The sequence below is a fragment of the Prinia subflava genome, chromosome 6 (genome assembly GCF_021018805.1).
Source record: "Prinia subflava isolate CZ2003 ecotype Zambia chromosome 6, Cam_Psub_1.2, whole genome shotgun sequence".
Classification (NCBI taxonomy): domain Eukaryota; kingdom Metazoa; phylum Chordata; class Aves; order Passeriformes; family Cisticolidae; genus Prinia; species Prinia subflava.
In genome coordinates, this window is record NC_086252.1 from 29788450 (window position 1) to 29813076 (window position 24627).

The following is a 24627-nucleotide window of genomic DNA, read 5'->3' on the forward strand; positions in this document are numbered from 1 at the left end:
AAATAGAGGGGGTGAATAATAAATGTTTCAGTTCAGAAGCAGAAGGGGAAATGAGAAGGAGAAATCTGGTTTGGCTCAAGCTCAAACACATTCATCTCCTGACACAGTTCAATAAATCAGTTTTTAAGTTTATATCAAGCAAAATGCTTTGCTTAGACCAAACCAATTCTTTTCCATTTCAGTATTAATCACTGGATTTTTTCATTTTTCAAACAAAAAAATTGTACTTTCGTTTACAGTACTTTGAAGCAGTGATTTAATCTAGAAAGTCAGACTTGTTACACTGAGCATTCAGCAAAACTGTGGCTAAATGATGGAAATTGTGACATCAAATTTACATTTTTTTACTGGGAGGTCAGACTAAATGGAATGAATAAATATTCGTGAGAAATAGGATTTTATGGAAAATATGTCACTCATTTGGCACCCTCCTTCTATAAATCTCTCCTTGCTAGATTAATTTTTTTATCTGAGGTTTTTTTTTAGGTACTTACATAAGAATATAATTTGTTTCTTAGTCTGCTTATTTCAGGTTAGAAGTTGACTTTACAGAAAAACTGTATCAGAGGTAATATGTAGGTATAATTTTAGCAGGTTTACCCAAATAATTTAAAGCAATCCATGGGCAGAGAATGGCTTTAAAATATAGCACACTGTGGCTATAAAATGGCTTTAAAAAAGCACACACTAAACTTCTCATCTGCACGTTTACTTTGCCAAAACGATACCAGAGTTTTCCCACTAAACCCAGGCTAAATGTTGCCACCCTCATCCTCCTGGAGGCCAAACCTCAAAGCTTCGAACCCCAAAGTCACAAAACACCACATGCTGCAGTTTCCTTGCAGGAAACTCTTTCAGGGATCCTGAGGTACCTCTCACAGATAAATCTCCTCAGAAAGTGAGAGCTGGGAGATGCCAGGGCACAGCACTGGGGTCCACCTGGAGAAGGTCACACACAGCACTGGTGTCGTTCCCCACACCTTTCTGTGCTGTATCCACATTCCCCTTGGGAAGATAAAGGATGCAGTACAGAAATGGAAAGGTCTTGATTGTGAACCATTTTACAGCCTGCAACACTGAAACTGGGCAGGCAGGAGAGCAGAGCTCGCTGTGCAGCCTCAGCAGCTCTAATCGAGTTCACTGGTGGGGTTTTGTCTCTTGGCTTTCACACCATTTCCCTGGCTCCTGGCCATGTGTGTGAAATTAAGACTTATGGTTTTTTGATCTGGCAGGGCCCAGTGTCACATCCCAGAGATGAAAGGCTGCCCTACAATGTCTCTAATCCTGTGGTGCACAATATTTTCACAGAGAGGCAGATTTCTCACACATGTGGCAAAGATAAGGCTTAGTATCTGCATCCCTTTTGTACTGCGAGGTTCTTAAGATGACTCCCATTTAAGTAAGATAAAAAGATTCAGAGGGATTTTTCCAAATGACAAAATGTTCTCCCCCTTTTATCAAAGGAGCCAAATGAAACATCCCTTTCCCCTCCTGCCAAGGTCCTTCCAGATGCTATTTACCTCTGTGGAGTGATTTCAGGCTGGAGATGAACTGGCAGGCTTCAGTGGGGGATTTGCAAGCTCGAATGTAGCTTTTCACACTGCTGATGACATCGAAGAAAGTCACGTTGGATGCTAAAGAGAACGTGGATTGCACTGAAACATGCACAAAATTTGCCTCCCTAACAAAAAACAAAACAAAACAGCCCTGAGTATCACAAGTTGGTCTGATGTCATCATTAGCACCTTATACATAGGACTGCTATTAACACAAGAGATGCTTATCACACACACGGCACTACATGCACACATGTAACAGACCTTAAAACCAGGACTAACCAATACACAGAGAGGAGAATATGTAGCTGGAAGGGATGCTGGTAGCTCACTTTGGAAGCAGCCATAATCCCTCCTGGACAGCCCATACCAAGCTCTCAGGTCAGGAGGAAAGTACCAGGTGAGCCTGGCAAGCTGTTCAGGCATTCCTCATGCCCTGTACCACTGCCAGGCTGGGCTGTATCAAGCCCAGCACTGACTCAAAATGGAGAGTGTGCATCTCAAGCTGAAGATCCCAAATGCTCAAGTTTCCCATTCTTCCCCTCGTGGTCTTAGCCTTACCTGCTTGCCTTAACTGTGGAGTGGTGGTATCCTGGCAAGCCTGACAGTGATGCATTGAGCTGCAAGGAGGGAGAGAGCAGCTGTTAGTGCCCCAGGGGGTGATGGAAGGAGGCAGCCCCACGGGATGAAGCATGGGACACTCCTCCTGGGTCACTGATACCATCCCTGTGTTTCCTATGGATGCCTGCTGAGACCAAGGGGGCTCTGAGCATCCCAGAGGTTCATCTGCTCTGTAAGAGAGATGTACTGCCCTGTTGCCAGTAAGGGGTGGACAAAGTCACTATTGCACAGTTTGGACAAGAACAAAGCCCAGGAATTTTGACATGAGCATCTGCTTGTGGCCCCACTGTAATGACCACAAAGGTCAGGCACGAGTCAGATGTCAGCAGGGAGAGAGCCTCGTGCAAAGCTGACCTCAAAGCTGCACCCTTGGAGACTGCAGATCTTCCCTGACCCTGGATCTGTGCTTATGTTTGTATTTACTCCCCAGCACAAGCTGTGCAGGCAGCATCCCAGTGACTCCACCCAGCACCCCCTTCCTTTGGCAGCATCTCCAAATCACCTGCTCCAAGGAGCTGGAATGAAGAGCACCCAGCCCAGGAACCACCAACAGGATGAACTTGTGCATGCAGTGATCTGGGTAAGAACTGCACAGAGATGTACCTATCCCCACCCATGGGGCTTTTTGGAACTGCTGATGGCACAGCCCATGGGGAAGCCAACAGCCTGTCCAGCACTCAGGCTCTCACCTGACCAAGAGCCACAGGGCTACAACTGAGTGGCTGGGAAATGTGACAATCGTAAGAGGAGTGAAGGGGACTTGTCCCATCAGCATTGCCAAAGTCCCAGCAAGGAACTCACCATCTCCAGGATCTCCCTCTCAACGTGGAAGAGCTCTGCATACTTCCCATGGGTGATATTAAGCTTCAGGGGAACCTGGCCAATAAATATTCTCACTAAGAAGTAGAATAAGACAAGTTAGTTCAAACACTTCTCTGTGCCACCTGTAGTATCTGCAAGCTTTCATCTGCCTTACATCAGAGGCTTTTTGCATGTAAAATCCCTTTAAAAGGCATAGAGAAAACTCAGATCTGAGAGTCATTGCCCCAGTAAAGCAAAGTCACAGCCCTGGGTTTTTTTCCCAAGGGTTGCTGCAATGTTCCCACAGTCCCAGTCAAATTCCAGAGCTCAGTGCTGCTGAACAGACAGCATTTCACTTCAGTGTTCATACATTTCATGCAGACGCACAGACTAATTTAAATAGATCCCTGAACACAGAGAGATTGGTAAATTCAGTAAGAAGACAGTGTTAGGTACCAAAGTTATTTATTATGATTTGGGGTAAACATGTCAAATCTCTTACTCCTCCCTGCAATGGAAGGAGATCAGATTTGCAAGTCAAAATAAAGCACTGTAGAAAGGACATTTTCATTTTTCAAACTGCTGGAGAGAATGAGCAATGACATTTGAAAAGAGGTCCAAAAGATGCATTTTTCTGTGCTTAGATTCATATTTGATTCATGGCAGCAGAATGCAATAATCTGAGTTGTCCAGACTTGCAGAGATAATACCCCTAAATCTTGTATTAAGTGTCATGAGATACTCAGTGGAAATGAGAACTCAGAACTTCAGCTTTATGTTCCACCAGAAAAACAAATACAGTTGCAGATAACATTATAAAGTCTCCAGTTCTTTCCCATCCACTGAACCTATCTTCACCACAAACTGTATATCATACATCTCTAATGTAACAACTCCAGACAAAAATTACAATGAGAATCACCTTTACAGTGTTTATATCATCCGTTCATACCCTAGTTCAAGGCATAATCAAAACAAGTCTGCAAATTAAAAGCTGACATATTCCCACTAGAAGAAATGTTTCAAAACACTCTTGAGGGACACCTCACTCATGTTTCCTTAGCAAAATTTCCATGCCTCTAATCCTCGTTGATTAAGGGTCAGAAGAAAATCTATGAAAACAAATTCCCCTTTACAATGGAATATTGTAAGTCCTTGAGACTGAGAGACCTCTAATAGAAAGGAAGGGGTCAGAGCCTGAGTTCCAGCTAATAACTGTGCTGCTCAAAAAATGCTAAAGGTATGAAACAAGACCTTGATCTTACAAAGACTTTCACGGCTGCTTAACTTTCCACACATGGCTGATCCCACGGAAGCCAGGTTACACAACGACCCCACTCACTTCTCCCAAGCCAAGTGCCTTCACAGGAATCTGCAGGGCTGATAAGCTGCTGAATGCTTTCTGGGAGTTTTAAAACACATCAGGAACAGGAGGGGCACCTCTGTCCTTACTAACAAGCCTGAGTCCCTCACTCCATTGCTGTGTTTTTAAGAAGCATTCAGATATCTCTGCCTGCTCTCCAGGCAGCCCAACACGACAGGCATTAGACACCACACTTGTATAAACACTAAAAGACTCTGATAAAAGTGGTGGTTGGGAGGAACATTAAGCTCCTGAACTAGTTTGAGCCTAAGTCAATTTATTTTAGAAGATTAAAGATAATTATTTCCATCCCTGGTTTTTCACTTTTGTTTTCTTACCTAAATTGCACTTTCCTTTTTCCAGCTCATATCCAAGAGGACACTGACAGATATAGGAGCCATGGGTGTTGTTGCAGGTGGCCAGCGCAGGACAAGGGTTGGAAAGACATTTATCCACCTCTATAAAAGTTTAAAAAACAAAACAAAACATTATATTTACAGAATTATAAAAATCATCAACTGTTGGGTTAAAAGAGATGAACATGGTTCCCCATCTGTGACTCCTTGAGCATTATCAGATGCTTCATTGCATCATTTGCACTTAACATTTATGCTGTTCCTAATTATTCTGTTGGAGCTGAAAGAATAAATATAAATCACTTGAATATTCATTCAAAAGCCCTTGGGGTCTAGCATGGATCCATGTTAATATAAACATCCAACTCCTCTACAGCACTGCTCATCAGAAGATCCCAAGGTCCTTTCCAAAGACGAACAACCCAACAGTTTATGCATGAGAAGACCAAAGAAGGAACCTCAACAGTCCAAGTTAGACATGTGAGCATGGGCTGCTTTACCAAAGTTCTGCCCTTTTCACCCCAGCCCTGTTTCTCTGCTCCAAAGTAGTGCTTGAGCACTGATCAAGTCTGTAGATCACCCAGCCATGGTGGAGGCAGCCCTGGCTGCAATCACCTCCTTTTCCAGAGCTCCTCCATGCCAGCCAGGGGATGGTGACAGCAGTGATTCCTGCCTGTGCCACCACTCACAGTGCCCTTCCTGCTGGGTGAGCAAGAGCTTGGGGAGCAGACACCACTGTGATACTACAGTGTCTCAGGGGATTAAGGACTGTAATCTCAGATGCTTCATAGATTACACAACTCAAACTGAAAATTCTGAAGAATATATCCAATATTTCCTCTTGGAAAAAAAAAAAAGGAAAAAAGATTTCCTGGACAAAAAAGTTCCTCTTGCTGCATCTATGACTCACATGAGCACAAACACACATCGCACACACCCACAAGGGCAGACCATAGGCAGGGCTGTGGACTTGTCAGTGACAAGGCTCTACAAGACCAGCAAGAAATCTTACACACCACTTGTACCTATCTTGTGGCTGCTCCCGAGTGCTGCAGCCAAGGCAGGAAGGACAGACTCTGTGGTTAAAAGCAAGGTTAAAAGCACAGGAGCCAAACCCGTGTGAGCATTTCTGGTGGCACTGCAATAACCCACAGCACCACACAGACCCGACAGCCCCGAGCCAAACCCTGCACATCCTTCAGTTTGTGCTTCGTACAGCAGAGACCAGGCCAGCTTCTCTCTGGGCAGTGAGTGCCCATGTACAAAACACTATGTCCAAGACAGCAGAAGGATCTTTTTCATTCTGGTAAATGGCAAATCTCAGTTTTCAAAGGAAAGAATAATTTGGCAAAAGTGTGGATCAGTTGCTAAACAGGATGAATCACCTTAATTTTTCAATGCTAAAAAATTCATTCCAGTAAAGTGATTTTTTTTTTGCATGAAGCTATAGCTATAATTAAAACCAATCAGTTTGAGAAGTAACCTTTAAATACTTAATTATTTGATGGAATATTATTATTGCCAATATTTCACTGAGATTAATGCCTTTAGTACACACAGTATCCTACAGTGGCATGATGGCTGGGCTCTGAACTTCAAACACAAAGTCAATTTCCTTTCATATAAGACTTCAGCAAATGTATTTACTTGAGAAGATAAGGAGACCGGCAGTGGTAATAAATTACTGTAACAACACGTTTAGCAAGACTATGGTACATAGCCTACCAGAAGAAGCATCAGGCCCTTAAGTAGAAGATTAATACTTAGTGAGATGGGGAGAAAACAACCATAGGTTCTGAGAAGCAGTTTCAGCACAAATACCAAGGGCTGGCCAAGTGTATTTTCTCATTAAGACAGGTATCAATCTTTATTGACTGTTATTGTTAACCTGTCAACAAATATAAAGTGCATCCTGTGCTTATCTGCAAGCATTTTTTTATTTTCTTTTATTTTCTTGAAACTGTCAAAATTCAGCTTAATCTTTCTATCAGAAAAGTTCACCAAAGTGCTCACCCTTAGTTCAGCCATTCAACTTGATTGCTATACCCTTATCTTAAAAAAATCAACACGGAGATGAGTTATTACCCTCAAACCCTGCTGACAGCAGACTTGTCATACATACATGCACACACAACCCTTTGAAAACTCTTAAAGTGGGGCCCAGGTGTTCCTGCCCTGCTTGAGCCCCACCACTGGTGAGAGCCACTGTACATTACCTGTTGCTGGAGGTGATGTCCTCAGCCCGACCGTGCTGCTCGACGGAGGAGCAGTGGTTGGTTTGGTAGCAGCCAAAGTAGTTGTAATGCTCACAGTGGTCTTGATGGTTGGAGGGGCTTCAGAAGGACTTGTAACATGGAGGTTCTCCTCAGTAGCTTTACCAGGCTTTGCAGTGGTGGCATCCATGGCTTCTGTGCTTTTACCAGTGGTATAACTGTGCTTGGTGGCAGTGGGTGTCTGTGACCTGTGGTCTTTCATGGTGCTGGCCTCACCTGGGGTGGGCCGGCGGCCGGGCGGCGTGGTCAGCATGGGAGGTTTCACCGTGGTCACTGCCACTGCGGGGACAACGCTGCTGGGGTTTGTTGCACTTGGTGAGGGACTAAGGGGTGCATCTGTTGGACCAGGCTGTGGAGCAACACTGGCTGTGGTGAGGAGGGGTGTTCCCTTCCCAAAGCTGTCCCCTTGTGTGGTGGCATCTCCAGGAGAGGCAGTCTCTGTTACTGTCACGGGAGCGGACACAGACACAACACGTCCACCAAGCAGCTCCATGGGTGCCGTAGGGAGAGGTGACCCGGTGGGAGGGGAGGTGGTGCTCTTTTGCGGCTGGTGGGTGACACTGGGCTTGGTGGTCTCTCTGGGTGAGCTCCTGGCCGTGGCAGCTGTGGAGGGCACCTGCCTGACCACACTTGTAGCCACAGTGGTGCTTCCATGATCACTCTCACTGGACTGCGAGGTGGATGAGGGTGATGAAAATGCAGACAGTAAAGATGCTAATGAATAGGATGGGGAGGGCAAGGAGGAAGTGGGCACGGAGGATGACAAAGCCTGCGGAGGGGATGAAGATGCCATCACAGAGTGCGAGCGTGGCTCAGGTGATTCTGACAGCGTAAACAGATGAGTTGGTGGTGGTGTTGATGACAGCGAGTGCTGCAGTGATGACAATGAGGAAGAGGCTGGAAATGCTGATGAAGACAGAGATGATCTGTCAGTGGTCAACAGCTCAGAGTCAGTGTTGAATAGAGTTGTATTTTCTATGCTGCCTGTAGAAGCAGACGTCGACGGTTTGGAAGGGTGCACCAGCAATGGCTCCGTAGATGGTTCAACAAAACTGCTGCTGTCTGATGCGTTGGTCTGCCTGTCATGAGCCACAGATGATTGTGAGGCATCAAAAGGGCTGGAAATTTCAGAAAAAAAGGTGGAGCTTTCTGAGGAGTCAGCAGAAGTGCTGCTGTTTGAGATAGACAGGAGGGTCCTTTCTCCTCCTCTGGTATATGTGGTTGAAATGTATGTGCCGTCTGTGTGAGAAACCGAGGTCCTTTTCTCAGCATCGATGCTACTGACTGGCTGATGGCTGCCTGAAAAGTCTGGAGTAAAAGGACAAAAAATGTTAGAAAGACAGAGTACTATAACAGCATTTTGATGTCATATTAAAACTATTTGCTAAATAAGATGTTCTTGTCTGAACAAGAACAGTGAACCTGATTTTCTAAAAATTTCAAGCACCATTCAAACATGGTTATGGGATTAGGAGTGTTATGCACTATTTAATTGATTCTAAAATGGTGAATCCTGACAGACACAAGACTCCCATGAAATGTGTAGGTTTCCAAATCACTGTTCTTCACATATTGCTTTCCTAAAGTGATGGAGTTCTTAGCATTCCGTGATATTTGTGGCAAGCTAAGCAGGAAAACCCAATTGTTCTCTTTATCACTCATAATTTACAAAACTCATATCCTCTCCCTCTTATCCTGAATTCCCATCTACACAATATCCATCTTGTTCAGTCAACTGGTTTTTAGACACAGTGAACTTCATGCCTCTGCAGGATAAAATTAGTTCATTATGTTCATTATGTTAATTTGCAGTTTATCATGAACCCAGTGATGCAAAACTTTGCAGCCAAGAAAACCTAAATGAACAGCACATCAACCTGCAAAAAAAATTGGATTATTTAGCATAAAAGGTGCAATCAATCTTATAATACTAATTTCAGGATGTACAGCTGAGGTCAGCCAACTTTAAAAAAATAAAAAATTATATTGAAAATTTGTTTAATTCTACAACTGACTTAGGCCATCACAAAACACTCCTGAAAGCATCACACAAAAGAGACCAGTTAGAATGCAAAAAAAACTAATGCAGCATCAAAACAGGAAGGTTTATAGCTCCACCTCTGGAATAGTTCCCCATCTGTGTGGGGTCTGTTTTTGAGTCCTTTGTTGGAAACATCCCCCCTGAGTGAGCCCACAGGTGGTAATGAATGTAGTAACAAATGAGAACTTTATATACAACATACTGAAAAACAGGAGAATGTGACTGTCCCCCAAACGTACACCAGGAGACACCAACTTACTTGTGAGATTGTTTTGGAAAGAAGAGTAAGTGGGTGTCTTGGCAGAACGTACAAACACCGTCTCCGTCACAAAGCCCGTGAAAGCCCCGCTGCTGGTGGAGGCATTGGTTGTCCTGCCCTGCTCCATCAGTGCTGGCTCAGAGGACCCTGGAGAGCTGGAAGCTTCAGCATGGAAAGAAGAGCTCTCCATGCCACCAGCCAGTGTGCCATCTGTCACTGAGGGCAGCATCCTCTCCTCAGCACCCCCAGACGTGGATGAACCGTACACGGGATCAGTGACGGGGCTGGACATCCTCTCAGTGCTTGAGCTGCTTAGGGAGTGATGGCTGCTGCCAATAGCTGGAAAAGGATTGAAAAGCAGGCATCTGATTTTATCATCTCAGAGCAGACAGGACTGTCCAAACACCAAGGAAACAGTACCATTAAAATCATCATGGTATGTTTATGCTATTTATGATTATCACCCCAACCCAGACAGGCAGTCGATGTGTCCTACAGCAACAAGCTACACGTCTCAAGAAGGAGACCCTTCTTGTTAAGCATCAACAGCTGCAGATATACAACACCACTGGGCAGAACCACAACCACTTATAAATGCTGCCCATGACACCTGCAACAGCTGTGTCAATCCTACAGAGGAGGCGAAGGGAGAGGCAGCCAAATGCTATCCCAGAGTTCAGAAAAACTCACTGGAGGGTTCAGCAGCAGCTGAGAAGTAGGTGAAGACCCTGGATGAATGGGTGACCTTGGGCTCTGGGGACCCTGCTTGGCCAGATGACACATGTCTCACTGCAGGCCATGCCGTGGAGGACGGGACAGGGCTGGTGCGGGTGGCCCCAGCTGTGTCCCGCTGAGATGTGAGCCCTTCTGCTTTTGTGCTCCACGTGCTGCGGCTCCCTGGGGCTTGAGCTGTCCCTTCCTTGTGGACGAAGAGTGTGGCTGAAGGTGAAGGCACTGAAACGCTGGGAGAAAACGCAGGCAGCAGCTTTGTTGGAAGCTCACTGAGTCCAGCACCGCTCTGTGAAACATTACTCTTCTTGCCAAGCTCTGTTGCCGACGAGGACAGCAGGACCGTGTCCAGGGTGCTGGTGTGGGGGAGAGAGGGAGAGGAGCTCCCTGTGGCACTGGAAGCTCCACGGGTGTCCAACACGGGCACTGTGCTGCTCTCCTCACTGGCAGGAGCTGTCACCACATTGGGTGTGCTGGTGACAGGCAAGCGTCCTCCCGTTGCTGAGGTCTTGCCTGCTGAGAAAGAGCAAAGCAAAATGGTTTATGCACCCTAAAGTATAAATAAGCAGGTGTTCTCTCTTCCATCACCAACCTCAGGCTGAGGGCACTGCGAGAATGTGGCAGAAAATCCAATCCTGTGGAAAATGCTAACTGTGAAGGCACAGCTCTTTCCTGTGCCAGGAGGTGCTGCTCAGAGCAGGGCACCTGTGGAGAGGGCTCTAGGAACAAGTTATGGGAACACTTTTGGGTTTGCTTCCCTTTGGCACTGCTCCCGGTGCCGCAGGCCTGACCTGGGCACCAGACACCCACAATGAGTGAGGGGGAGGTTACACAGCACCCAAATCCATGGTACTCAAAAGAAAGCATGGCAGGTTTGTATGGGATCAGTAAATACTGCCTTTTTACTCCAGGGTGGAATCAGGAATGACTGCTGCTGGTATAAACACAGCCAGTGGGGCACTCTTGAAATTGTGCTGTCCCTGGGAACACAGCAAATCTCAAGGCTACTCTGGCAGTAAGGCTGGCTTTTCCAGGTGGTTAAATGTAAGAAACAGATAATGTGCTTTTCCCTGGAAGTTGAAATTTTCATCCATAATGTCCAAAGCCATCAACCTGCGCCTCCTAGCATGCCCTCACCCTCCATGCAGGTGGGTGTCTGATGTGTGCTCAGAGCTCACCTGGGGAAGTGCTTTCTGAAGCAGATGGTGAGTCTGTGAGCAGTGGGTTCATGGATGACAGGGTGCCACCTCTGCCACCGCCACCCTGGGTTCCCAAAGAAGACTGGGAATGGCCTGGAGAGCTGCTGTTTCCAGTACCAGTGGTGGAAATCTCTGTTGTTTGGGCCAGCATGGTGCTGGCTGGCAGAGACCTTAATGTCCTCCCTCCACCCTTGGTGCCTGTTGAGGAAACTGAGGTGCTGCTGGTGGGGAAATTGGTTCTTCTCTCTGTTGACAGGATGCTGAATGACACGTGGCTGCTTCCAGTTGCTGCAATGTGATAAAGAAATGATTTACATTTATACACATATGAAATTATAAATAAAAATGAGCTTTCTTCCAATAGCACCCAGAGGCAGCAAGCACACGAACACAAGTAGAAAATATGAGATGTCCATTTCCAAAGACGTAAATCCTTCCTACAATAATTTATCTCCTGAAAAACAGTGTGACGCTGACAAAAGGGCTATTATATAAAAACTGTTGAAATAGTAATGCTGTGCACTTGATTTCACCATTATGTGCCTGAGTGCACTCCATGCTGCTAGAACAAATATCGTGATGACCCAGAAAAGCCTGGAAATCAGTTCAGACAAGGCACTACCCTGAGCAGTGTGAGCAGCGTGAAGGTCTTAGAGGAGTCTGAAGAAACAGGATCAGAGGATCAGACCCCTTCAGAACCACAGTGGGGACTATGGCCAAACAGCAGCACTCAGGACTCAACATTCAAAGTTGCCTTAAATTTGTTGAGCTGGTTCAAATTCTAGGAAGCAGCACCATCCAAGAAGTAGGACAGAAGGTAGGAACTGAAGCCTGATCCCTGAGACCACAGGGACATGATCTAATCCTCACTTGCTTAGTTCTCTTGTCTGTAACATGGAGATAGCAACTGGAGATAGTAAAAAAAGGACTATGATTTGAAAGTTAATTATTTTTCTTGGCATAATGAAACTTTCCACACATGTGCCCTTTCTGTAAAAAAATCTAAAGCACATTTTTTTGGTCAAGAAAGAGCTGAATAATTTCAGACACAAAATCACACTGCATCCTCCCAAACAGTGTATTCTACAGAGCAGGAAAGATTCAGGCAAGTGCAAGCTGCAGGAAGTCCTCCTTTGAAAAGTGATATATCAATTCTAATGTGAGCTCACCAGAGGAAGGACCTTCTGAAGGAGAGGGAGAGCGTGTTCGGGAAGAGTCTGCCACCTTGGTGAAATCTGTCATTCCTGTGGAGCCCTGAGCTCTGGAGGTGTCTCCCACAGAAGACGTGGACAAGGACTGGGTTGTGTCCGAGGTCCTGTACGTGGTACCACTGGACGTGGAGCCCTTGGCTGCTGTCCAGGGGCTGCTGCCCGAGGCAGACCTGGGTGGCCTCCCACCACCGCTGGACGTGGCTGAAATGGGAGTGTTGGTGGCAGAGGAGGTGAGGGACGTTCTCTCTGCCACTGGTCTGTGGCTGCTTCTGACACCTAGGATACAATAAAACCAGCTTTGATTTATGCATACAGAGCAGTACATAGGGCTGTTTGCTCAGCACCCATTTCTACGCTGCCCGTTGAGAAACTGAAGGTGTTTCTTTGGGAAGAGGTGAATCCCTTAAGGACAGGCACATGTGCCTTACAAAAAGCCATGAAAAATCTCAAACCCATATCCTACAGACCAGCCTGCATGGCAGATATAACACCAGGTGACAGCTGCAAAACCCCAGCAAGTGTCTCTGGCAGGGAAAGTGTGTGCACGTATTTCTTGCCAATGTTCCTCCCAGGGCAGGAGTCTAATGAGGCCATCAATGTTTTCTACTTTTTCACCCAAAGCTGAGCTCCACTGTCCCCCTTCCCACCCACCCCACTGCCAGCTCAGTGGAGCCAGTAATAAAAACATCCATGTATCCAGTAATGACTGATGACCATATCTGAAGGAAAACAGCGAAGGGATGTGAAATCTCACCCAGCCCCAAGGCAGACAGCTTTCAGACTAACAAATTTACCTCGGAAAGGACCTTCAGAGGCAGAGACGGAGCTTGTGAGCAAAGGACCCCCAGGAGGGCCTGGGAGATCAGTGGCTTCCCATGAGCTGTTGGGATGATGTGTCCCCATCCTCAAGGAAGAGGAGGTTCCGCCCAAAGAACTTGTGGGGTTGATGCTGGTGGCAGAGTCCCTTGTCACCCCAGCTGTGTGGCCGTTTTCTGGTGACATCAGTGTCCCCACTGCCATGGTGGGCAAGTCAGTACCTTGGACATCCAAGCGCTGCGTTGCCTCCTCTGCACCTGGGATGCTCTTGGGGGGTTCATAATTGCTGCTAAAAGCTGAAAAAGGAGAGGAGAAAGACAAAACTGCATAAACATAAATAAAAACTGCTGGGTAGGTTTCATCCCGCTATCAGTAGATGTAGACAATGCATGTGTGAATATTCAGTACAGAAATATTTAATACTGGGAAATCATTAGAGACAGGGGAAGTGGTCTCTACATAGGAACTGCTGAAGTTATTGCTTGCAAAATTCAACTGGAAGTTTTCAAGGAAAATCTATCTTCCCTGTCCAACAAGAATAATATTTATCCATACTTTCATTTCTGTGAAATGTTTTTAGATGTACAGAATGTGCCAAATACAATATTATTCCTCCTTTCTTTAAAATAAAGAGGATGTATTTTGTTAATAAAGAGTCTTTAAATAAGAGTTCTGAGGTATACAGCTATCTATCAAAACTCACTTGAGGAAGAACTTTCTGAAGCAGACGGGAAACCTGTGAGCAACGGGTCTGTGACACCTCTGCCTCCATCACCCTGGGCACCCACAGACATCCCGGAGGTCTGGCTCTGGGCTGAGGAGCTGGTGGTTTTAGTCCCAAAGGTGGAAACCTCTGCCATGGTGACCAGCCTGGTGCTGGCTGGCAGAGACCTCAATGTCCTCCCTGCACCCTTGGTGGCTGTTGTGGAATTGAAGGCGCTGCTGGCGGGGAAATCCAAACCAAACCTCTCCGTAGGCGAGTTGTTGGATGGCTGGTAGCCGATTCCAACAGCTATGGAACAATAAAAAAATGGATTTATACGTATGAAATTATAAACAGATGGATCCATTTTCCTCCCAGATGCTTACGGCGCACGTACAGATATTAAGCATAGGAAGTTTTCAATCTAGACAAAATGCTCTTTTGGAATGGCGTGAGTCCTCTCACCACAGCAGGACCTCGCACGAAACCCAGGGCTTGCTGCCAGGCTTTGTGAGACTGGAGAGGCCCAGACAGCAGGAAAACCCACAGGGCAAGGACTGCAGGGATTTGCCCTTAAATCTCACCTTTGCTCTAATATTGCTGGAAATAGGCTCAGGTTTTTTCCTTTTTTTTTTTTCCTCCTATGGCTTGAGCACAGCATCAAACAGCAAAGGGAGGAAACCTAAGCACAGCCACATTCCCATACAAGCCTGCAGCTCACTACACACCCCACGGCTTAGCAGGAAACCGTCCTTCAGTACTAGATCTCAGGTGTCCTGCAGCCCCAGTGGTGCTCCCAAGAGCTGTGACAGTGGGAAGGGATGTGTCAGTGCGAGAACCCTGGAGATGTGTTTTCTCCTGAAAAGCCTTGGACACAGAATAAGGATTTGGCAACACTGAGGTTTTCAGTATTCATGTCAAGCTGGGCAAAGTCTCTGTTTTTGGGAACTCCAGAAATTGGCTGCTGCAGAGCAAGCAAGGGGGAGCCATGGAGCCCAGGGATCTCAGGTTTGCTGAATAAGTTGTTAAGCACAGGCATCTCACCCTGCCTAGCTGAGGGCAAACCCACCCCGTGTGGCCATAAGTGTGGATTCCCAACCTCCCACCCTACCCCGTCACCACTTGGGCACAGGTCAGATGGGACTCAGAGCTGCCCTTGCTCTGCAGCTGGCACTGGCCCAGTGAAGATATTTCACAGCTGCAGACATCCACCCTGCAGAAAACATTGTGATAACATCCAAAGAACTTTTTTTTTAATGGAAAATGCTGGGGGGGTTGGATCAAATTATTTTTTCCATTGCTTTTAGCAGGGAATTTCAGCTAACCATTCAAATAATAAAAAACAGAGCGCATGCAAAACAGAGCATCTCCTCTGCTTCAAGAAAACAAATACTAAAAATGGCTTTTTTAAACTATGAAACAAAGGCCAGCAAAGCTCACCTGTGGAAGTGTTGTCCATGGGAGGTGATGCTGTCAGCAAAGGGCTGGTGGAGTTCCCTGTGACACCCCTGGGGTGCAGCATGATGTGCTCTGCTCCAGTCTGTGTGCTTGAAGCTTGGGAGGAGGCCTGGGGCTGTCGCAGGGAGCCAGGGAGGGCAGGGCTGGGGCTGCTCCCCGAGGGGCTGGGTGAAGCAGCTGCAGTGCCCACGGCAGGGCTGCTGCCCAGCTCTGTGCCCACCCAGCTGCTCACTGCTTGGGAGAGGCTGTCAGTGCCTGCAAGGCAATGGGGGAGAGCAGATGAGAGCCCAGAGACGGGCTTAGCTGCCTGCACACCATTCCACAGCACCACCCTTCCCCTGCCCCTCAGCCCCTCTGTCTGTACTGTGCCTACAGAAACTTCTTGTCTCCATCCCTGTGCACAAAGCAAGCCAGAAAACTGCCCTGAGTGCACGGTGAGGGTGGAGAGCTGCATCCACAAAGCTCTACAACACAGGACAACCAGGCCTACCCAATGCTGGCTGCTCTGGAACAGCATTCACCTTGTTCCCAGGTGTTGGAACACCTTCCCAGTGTTCCTAGGCTGAATTGGGATGGCTCACCTGGTTGATAAGATTCTGAAGATGAAGCTAGCAGCACTGTCCTCACGGTGTTGTTAAACTCTGACACGTTCCAGACCCCGTGGTGCCCCCCCTGCGTCCCCTCAGCCGAATCGGTGCTGGCGGCTTCCGAACCTGGTGCTGTCCCTTCAGCAGCTGCAGGGGTGCTGGGAGGAGCCAGAGTCCTCTTGCCTCTCCCCTGGCTGCCTGCAGCATGGTGATGGTTTCCAGGGTCTGGAAAGCAACAGGGAGAGGGTCATGTTCACCTGGAAAAGCTCTTTTGTCTCAGCTGGGCGGCAGCAGCATCACCTGCAGTGGTACCCAGCCCTACCACACGCAATAAAGAAAGGTCACAGCTTCATCCCTCATGTTTCCTCTGTTTAACAGAGCACAGTTTAACTGCAGGAGGGATTGATGGGAACAGGGTTTCTGTCGCCAAAAAATAATGGCATTTTAAACATTGTCTTCATTTGTGCATGGCAAAAGAAACAGATTTTTTTTTTTAGAGACATTAAAAATGCAGAAGGCAGTAAGGAGCTGATGCCAGAACAGCCCACAGCTGGCAGACTGGGCATGCCAACTCCACATTCTAGTCCCTAAGCAGAAAAAAAACCCCAAGGAATCAAAAAAATTAAAGAAAACCTCTATGCTTATATCTTATTTCAGCTGGGGGTATTAATAAAAAAACTGAGGTGGGGACAGGGCAATCAGCACAGCTTTGTCTTGCTGCTGTGAGAAATGGGCCTTGATTTAAGTTCTTAAAAGAATACACTGGGGTTTTTTAATGCTTAAAAGAATACACTGTTTCACTTATGACGATTATGAACAAGCCCAAAAGTAAGTGTTCACTTGTTTCCATGTAAGGACCTCAGCCACAAATCATCATCACAGCTGGTCAGATATCCTTAAGCTGAGTTCTTCTCACCTAGGCTGGGCTTGCAGTGGGGTTCAGTTCCTGCTGGGAGGAGGTGTGGGGACACCCGGGGGTCTCTGCCCTTTGCACAGCCCCTGAGCTCAGTGAAAGGGCAGCACTGCCTGGGTACTGCTGGGCGGTGAAAACAATGGCAGCTCCTGAGAGTCATCTTCATTGTAATGTAAACACCAAAGCCCAGCTTTCCTGAGATTGGATTTCTCTCACAAATCTGCATTTCTAGCTGTGAGGCAGGAATACTTCCTAACCCACTGGCTATGCTCAGCCCATGGGAACAGCTAACAGGGACTCGCATCCATAGAACTCACCAGGAGGATGGCTGTGGGTGAGCAGGCGGCTCACTGCCCCAGCAGATGGACTCTCTGGGGATCCTGCTCCTGCAGGGGTGACATCCCCATCTCTGGCAGGGGGGACAGTGTGCTCTGTGACCCTGCTTGCTGCTGGCACTGCCCCATGCCTGGCAGGCAGGGATGCCCACTCCCTGCTCCCAGCCAGCATCGTCACCAGCTCCACAGGAGCACCAGGAGTCCTTGTCTCTGAGCTTGAACTTCTCTCCTGATGGCTGCTTTCAATGACTAAAAGGAAAGACAAGAAAAAAGCTTAGATCACATCAGCACTGATGTGCAGGCTCAGCTCACTGCAGTAACACCAAGGCCAAGCTCTGAGCTCATTTACTTACACTAGAGAAAAATTTTGTATAATCAAAACACAGACATGAAATTTATTTTTGGATTTGCACCAGTGGAAACTAGATTGGTCTCTAGAACCAAATACCAAAACCCACCTCTTTGCAAAAGACCAATTCAGCACCCTCAGGACTTTTTTGTGTTAGGAGAAATAAATTTTGAAAGGAGCAAAAAGAAAGTCTTAAACAAATAACTGATGGAAATACTCGCAGCGTAGAGTCCACAGGAGGAGTGTGAAGGTCTCTGGAGCTGACAGCCCAGCACAGCCCATGTGCCCCATTCTGAATGTAAGATGGGAGGGCAGAGGTCCCCACAGCTCTTCTCCTCTCTCCACTTGGCCAGTGTTTGCTGGACACCTGACCTCAAATCTCATCACCTCCAGAGAGCTGGCACGAAGCTGGCTGAGGACTGCAGGGCAACCAGGAGGGTCAGTACAACCCATCCAGCCCCCATGAGGCACTGAGGACAGAGATCAATGTATGGTGTGGATTATATGGCCCACCCAGGTGCCAAAGCATCCCAAGGTGATGAAATAGTTTGGCATTTCTAACATTAATGCCTACCAGAATATGAGAAACAAGATGGATGAAGAAGATTGTGCATGAGTGGTGGTCTGCAGAATCAGGATTTTCAGCTTATGGTACCGCCCAGGGCTGTGAGGATTTCCCTGCATATCAGTTCACACAAAAACCAGCAGCCACCGTCTATGTTACAGTCCCATGGCTTGGCTGGCACTGCAGCCTCAGATGACCTTCAAAGTCCACAAGTCAAAGCAAGTCCAAATCTGAAAGGGCAAGGTCCCCATTTTGTCCATTTTCCACAAAATGCAGTCTCTGCCATGTACATGGCATCCACGGCAGCAGCCAAAGACAGTCAGTCTCTGCCCAAAAGCTCTGATTTTGAAGGTTAAACCTGTTCTGGGCCTCCAAACATCTTCTGTAAGAAAATTGTATGTTCAAGAGAAATACCAATGGGACACCTCTTCATTGTCTTGTGCGTCCTCTTTGGAGTTGCTGTACCTGCCTCAACAGAGGTGGCAATTTCAGAAGTGGTGTCCTGTATCCATCTGCAATAGCTTCAGTGGGAACTCACCAAAACTGGAGGGGTAGGTAGGACAGTCTGTATTTCATCCTGGGAATCTAAGCCCCATGTGGGCCAAGGAGACAAGAGCTGTGGTGGAGCAGAGCCCCCAGATACCTTCACTGGCAGCCCTCACAGTGGCTGTGATGCTGAGCAGCCACTGCCACCCAGAGCCCACTGTGAGCCATCTCCCCTCTCATGGAACAAGTTTCTGGACCTCACCAGCTGGACAAAGGGGATGAGAAGTAGCAAGGGATGCTTGCTCTGATCATTTGCAAGCCAATACCCAGCCTGTAATTGCAGCCCACAAGTCCATTTATAGCAGCCCTGAAAAATGTGGCTGTGCTGGAGGGCAGTGCACTGAATTTCCCTCCACCCCCCTCTCACTAAAAGCTTTCAGCTGTGCAGCCCATGCTGACTGGAAAGGCCAAGCTTTGCTGCATGGAGAGAAGGCAAAGCAGCAGATGCTTAAAGAAGCCCTTAGGGTATGAGGATAGACAGGGAAATCTGCTTTCTCAGGTTGCCAACTCATTTGTCAACAAGGACTCCGGACAGGCAGGCTAAAATATACAGCATGACACTGCAGCAGGCTTTTCATTGCCAGTTCTTAAAAAGTAACCCTGGAAATGCCAGCAAGCAGTCCCTTCAGCTATGTTCCTTGATTGAATGAGACCAGTTCAAAAGTAAAACATTGCTGTTTGCTTATTTGGTGGTGGTTTGCCCTACAAACCTACCTCAGAGTTTTCTCTATCCTCTTTTGGCTCTGCAGAGCTGCTGGGAATAAACTGAAGCAAAATCCTTCCTCTTATTGTGGGCGCCAGCAAACCTGGCTTTGAGTGCAGCCAGGCAGTGGAAGGGCTGAATGAGAAGGCATTATTTACACAGGCTTTTTAGAGTCATCTGGCATTTTTAACTCTGCCCTGCAAGGTATGCCAGGTCCTGGTGCAGGGAGGAAAACCTCGTGCTCAGCTCCCCAGTTCAGTGGGTGCAGCGCATGAGCCACGCTGGAAAACCCAACCCACAGCATGTGGTAAGGAAACCCAAAAAATTGTGTTGTTCAACAAAATAGACATGAAATCTCACATCCATCAAGCCTGCCAGAAGTGCAAGATAACCACAATATCCTCTTTGATTTGCCTGCAGAAATTAAGACTTCAAAGACAACCCTCCTCTGGAGAGGATGGACCAGATCAAACTTCTTCCCAAAAAATCCCCACAGGACCATCTGGCCTCCCCTGATGCATTAAAGGCTTAAAGCAGAGTGGCCCTTTAGCTGAGGTACTGATCTGTCACTAACAATTTTGTCACATCCTAAGCTGCCAACAGCTTTGCATGGTTTAACTTCACATAACCACAGCCACTGAGAAATATTTGACTTCCAGCACAAAACCCTGCCACCCACTGGATTGGTGTTTTCCTTCCCAGTTAAAACTAGCAGTGATGGTCACCAGACAGGTCGAGGCTTGGAATTACTTTTTCTTTGCAAGCATAACAAGTCCGTGGCTTGCTGTGAGCCGAGTTATATAGCTCAGCCAGGACAAACAGATCAAGTTCCAGCTGATTTCTCAGGGCTTTGGGCTTGCCCCTGGCAGCCCAGTTGGATATCTACCTTGTGAGACTCCTGAAAAATCTCTTTTGGTCCAACAGTTCTCTGCCTCCATCCCTGACACAGCACAGGCATTGTATCAGAGATGGCAGCATTTAGGTGATGCTCACAACTCGACCATGGGTCAGCACAACACCAAAAAGTGCAATAATGCAAGTTTTCTGCAGTGGCTGTGATCGCACACAGACATCTCAGGGCAGGGAGGGAGCACGGATGTGTCCTGCAAATGCCACGAGAGCAGCATCCCCACAGGCAGCATTTGTCAGGAGATTGCAGCTAGCCAAGGCATGGCACAAATTATCCCAGCCCCACTGCTGCCCTACAGATGGGATTTTTTTTCCCCCGAGGGGCAGAAAAATCCTTTTTTGCCTGGAGAACACAAATTTAATCTGAGTTCACACAGAGGGAAAGCCAGGAGCAGTCGATAGGCTGTCCCGAGCTGCCCTTCACCCGGGGCAGTCCCTCCTCGGGAGGGTGGGCATTCCCTGGGGAGCGTTCCCGGTGGGATGGGAATGGAGCCGCCCATGCCGCGGTTGTTTTGCCAGGGCTGACGGCCACCCCGGGAGCATCGTATCCCTTCCCATCCCATCCCACCCCGTGCCGAGCGGAGCGTGTGGAGCTAAGGCAGGCTCCTCCGAGGACAGGCAGCTGTAATTATAAACCCCACATCTGTTAACGTTGCACAATCTCAACATCGTCCGAGGCTTGCGGAGGGGAGGAAAAATCCCCTCATCTCGACTTAGCAAACTCCTCGCTGGCTGTAGGAAAAGGTTGGGAAGAAAAGCGGGGAGAAGGAGCGGGAGCAGAGCCGGGGCAGCGGTGGCCGGGGCGGCTCCGGGCCCTGCCGGGGCCGGGCTCTGCGCTCTGTTTTGAACAGCGGCTGCTGCGGATGTCGGGATCATGGGTGGAGGCCGCTTAGGAGCCAAGTGAGTTTGTGCGAACAAAAGCTAAAGCCCTAAATCTGGACCGTCCAGGGCTCTCTGGGATTTTCAATTTCCTTCCTTGTTCTTGCTCTGAAAGAAGTTCAAGGCGGGGAGGGGGGAGCAGGGAGGGGGGCTGAAATGGAGTTTAAAAGAATTCATACTTGAGATGGGTCAGTTGAGCATAAACACGCTGATAATACTGCCCGGGGAAGGTCCCTCGTGTGCACTAAGTGCGGGAAAAATACAAGAGGTTTTTAACCACATGCACTCAACCCTGTTCTGCTGAGTTTTGGTATCAATACAGGGAATTATTCCGCCTGGATTAAGAAAGGTGGAAGAGAGGGTGTAAGGGGAAGAGAGGAGGTGCAGAAGCCTTGGCAGAGCCTCTCACCCTTTTGTGGGGGTTGGTCTGGATGCAGCAGCCCACAGACACCTTCCCTGGCAGTGCTTTGCTCTGGTCCTTCTGCCCCTCATGCCCTACCCCTGGGCCCAGGCAGAGCAGGACAGCGATTCACAAGACCTTCAGCCACTTTAGCCGTAATAGGAAGGATCCGTGCAGGCAACAGAGGTGCCAAGGGCTTTAATGTGTCAGCTCAAGAAAAGAGATGGGGGTTTAATGCCAGCAGCAGCCCCTGCAAGCTCTGAATGCCAAGGTCCACATGGTTAATGCCCCCCTGGCCACTTCCAGCGATGGGGGCTGGGGACATCAGCATCCTCAGACACTCCAGTGCCACACCACAGCACCTTGCATGCAGTTCTGCTTTGTGACACAAAAACACTCTGCACTTCCACACCACCTCCCCTCCAGGACCTGTAAAACCTCAGAGGATGTTAAAGGCCATTTTTGCTTCCTACACCTTTTTTCACCATCCCAGAGCCTGATGCTCGGAGATGCTATTAGGAAAAAAAAAAAAAAAGGGATCCAGTTACTGCTCTTACAAGCAGTACCCTAAAGCAAGGAAACTGGTTCACCAAAACAAAGAGTACACAGAAATCTGTGATCTTTTCCAAAAGCACAGCATATATGCATATAGAGTGCCCACAATTGGGATAAAACCTGCACAATGCAGATATTGTTCTGCTTATCAAGAGGTTTACAGCCTCTTAGTTTTGGTATCCTAAACATTTCCCTGGGGAGGTGCAGGCTCCCAGATCACCAGCTCAAGCCCATTAAATCCTAAGCTTCTTACTCATCTTTCTTGGGCAGTTTGGTTCAATCCACACATCCCTGAGACCACACGGATCCATGGACCACCTGTGCTGCCTGAAAACCACCAGCCCAGGGCAGCTCCTTGAACCTCTTTTCATTACCTTTTGTTTTTAAACAGCTTTTAGCAACTGAATTTTTTAAAATTCTGTTTGAAAAACACTTTTATATAAAATTCCACTTCCAACAGGGATAAGCCATGACTTGCCATACTGCTAGAAAACCCATAACCATGCTGAGGCTCCAGTATAATCCATCCATCCAGTGAAGATTGAACCTCCAGTGCCCCAGGCCCCATGTCCTGACAGCCCTTCTTGAGCAGAAAGCCAAACTCAGTCATATTTTCGTGCTTGGCAGCTCATTTATATTCTGCCCTAGAAGTGTCCCTCCAAGCGTTAATGTGGCAAAATCCCCCCGCAGGCCCAGGGCAGAGTGAAGGCAGCACCAGCTGACAGGTCCCAGAAGCACTTACCAAAGGGATTTCTTCCTTACTGTTTTTAGCAAACATCAATAAAACAAAGCCAAAATAAATCTCCCTAACTGCACAGCTCTCTGAGCACTCACACCTCCTCTCCATCCTCTCTCCCGCAACCCTGCAGTGCTGAGATGTACCCAGCTACCCTGCCTGCACTATAGATCCCAAATGCTAAATCCTAGCATCAGCAAATTCACTTCTAAATCCCTCCCTCCAGGCTTTTCTATAATGTCCTGCAGAAATATTATAGAAAATATCACCCACACATCACTTCTCCTTCCTTTTTCTGGGGTTTTTTAAAGTCCCCTAGAATCTCTTCTAGTCGGTAAGGCAACATTGCCCTCACCAGCACTCATGAGGCCAGAGCAAAAGCCACACAGGGACCCAGCCTGGTGTCATTTTAACTTCTGCTCCTATCCGAGGGCAGTGCTGCTGGAGACTATCAGACGGCTTGGGGAGGAAGTCTCCTGGCAGGGCTCCACCAAAGTGGAGTTGCTAGGTCACTGGAACAATAAAAAGGCAAGAAAAAACATCCTGGCTGCAAAAAAAGATGGGGGGAAAAAAAGGAAAAGAAAAATCCATGGTGGTGTGTGTACAGTGGCTGGAGGGAGCAGGACCATGCTGCTGACAGCTTCTGCAAGCACACAACTTCATCTCTAACGTGGCTCTTTCTCCAGACCTCTCACACAAATAGTTCCAGAAACCTGGAATTAGTCTGCAAGGTTTGCAGCTTGTGAAAATCTCACAAGGGTCAATATTTCCAGGGCAGCAAGTTCACTGCTGTTACGGAGAGATTCATTGCACTTTGCCTGTCAGCTGGGCATCACACCCGTGAGCTTTCACCCCCAGCAGCTGCCCACATTCATTTAAACTGGCAATATAAGAAACCTGTCCCCAAGCAGAGCTGTGTTTTGGTGATAGGGGTGAGCATCTCTGCAAGGGGCTGAGCACTGCACAGACCTGGGGCTTGGGCTCCCCTGTGAGGAAAGGTGCTAGAGGCTTAGAACCTGCAGGATGAAATTTTGCTGTCTGAAAAGTCCAATTTCCGGGCCAGAAGGGAGCATTAGCTCATTCTGTGTGACCTCATGATAACCAAAGCCATTCCATGTAGCTTATTTACTCCCAATATAAGTTCAGTGACTTGTATTTGACTTAAACAGATCCTGCAGGGAAAAAGAAAAACCCACCCAATCTATTGGTATTTGTGATTACCTGGGTTTTTACTCAAAACCACAAGGATTATGGGCTGAAGCACAGATTTTTCTGCATGAACTCTCAATGCCTATCAAAAAGTTATGCCATGCAGTATGAAACACATATGTGGCAAAAGACATCTACCCCAGGGGGCTAAGGACTCAGCCCTTTGCAGACCTGGGTGAAAACAAGATTGTATTTTCACACCCCACTCTGGAAACAAAATCACAAATCCCTGCTCCAAATTGATCTGAGCCCAGGAGCTGCTTCCCACACCCAGGAAGGGACCATAAATAGTGGGAAGATGGAGGAAGGAGTAGGAAAAGGGTGCTGCAATGCTGAGAGGTGATGCTGGGAGGAGCCAGGGGCTGCCATGAGTCCCTGGGGGACAAGCCATGCTGCTCATTGAAGCACGTGGGCTTTGGTCCAGGGTGTCTTGACCACAGCTCACTCCAGCAATGACTTAAGAACTCCCCAGGGAACTATTCCCCGTGCTTAACGTTGAGCACATGCCAAAGAGCTTTGCTGGCCGGCAGTCACACCAGGGATGATGACCAGCCC

The 24627-nt window shown here is 47.7% G+C and overlaps 1 protein-coding gene across 3 annotated transcripts in view; it reads right to left on the bottom strand.

Annotated features, from left to right (window-relative positions):
- Window positions 1–24627, bottom strand: part of HEG1 (heart development protein with EGF like domains 1) — a 50565-nt gene that overhangs the window by 15129 nt on the left and 10809 nt on the right. The window contains exons 2-15 of one of the 3 annotated variants that reach the window (XM_063400891.1): window positions 17204–17470; window positions 15968–16198; window positions 15369–15641; window positions 13929–14237; window positions 13204–13521; window positions 12368–12685; window positions 11178–11486; window positions 9961–10515; window positions 9271–9609; window positions 6914–8278; window positions 4680–4799; window positions 2979–3073; window positions 2118–2176; window positions 1521–1603 (exon numbers count right to left, since the gene is read on the bottom strand). In XM_063400891.1, the coding sequence (XP_063256961.1) occupies window positions 1521–1603; window positions 2118–2176; window positions 2979–3073; window positions 4680–4799; window positions 6914–8278; window positions 9271–9609; window positions 9961–10515; window positions 11178–11486; window positions 12368–12685; window positions 13204–13521; window positions 13929–14237; window positions 15369–15641; window positions 15968–16198; window positions 17204–17470 (4641 nt within the window). Of the gene's footprint in view, window positions 1–1520; window positions 1682–2117; window positions 2177–2978; window positions 3074–4679; window positions 4800–6913; window positions 8279–9270; window positions 9610–9960; window positions 10516–11177; window positions 11487–12367; window positions 12686–13203; window positions 13522–13928; window positions 14238–15368; window positions 15642–15967; window positions 16199–17203; window positions 17471–24627 lie in introns of all 3 variants that reach the window. The other 2 variants (XM_063400890.1, XM_063400889.1) reach the window with 2 other exon arrangements.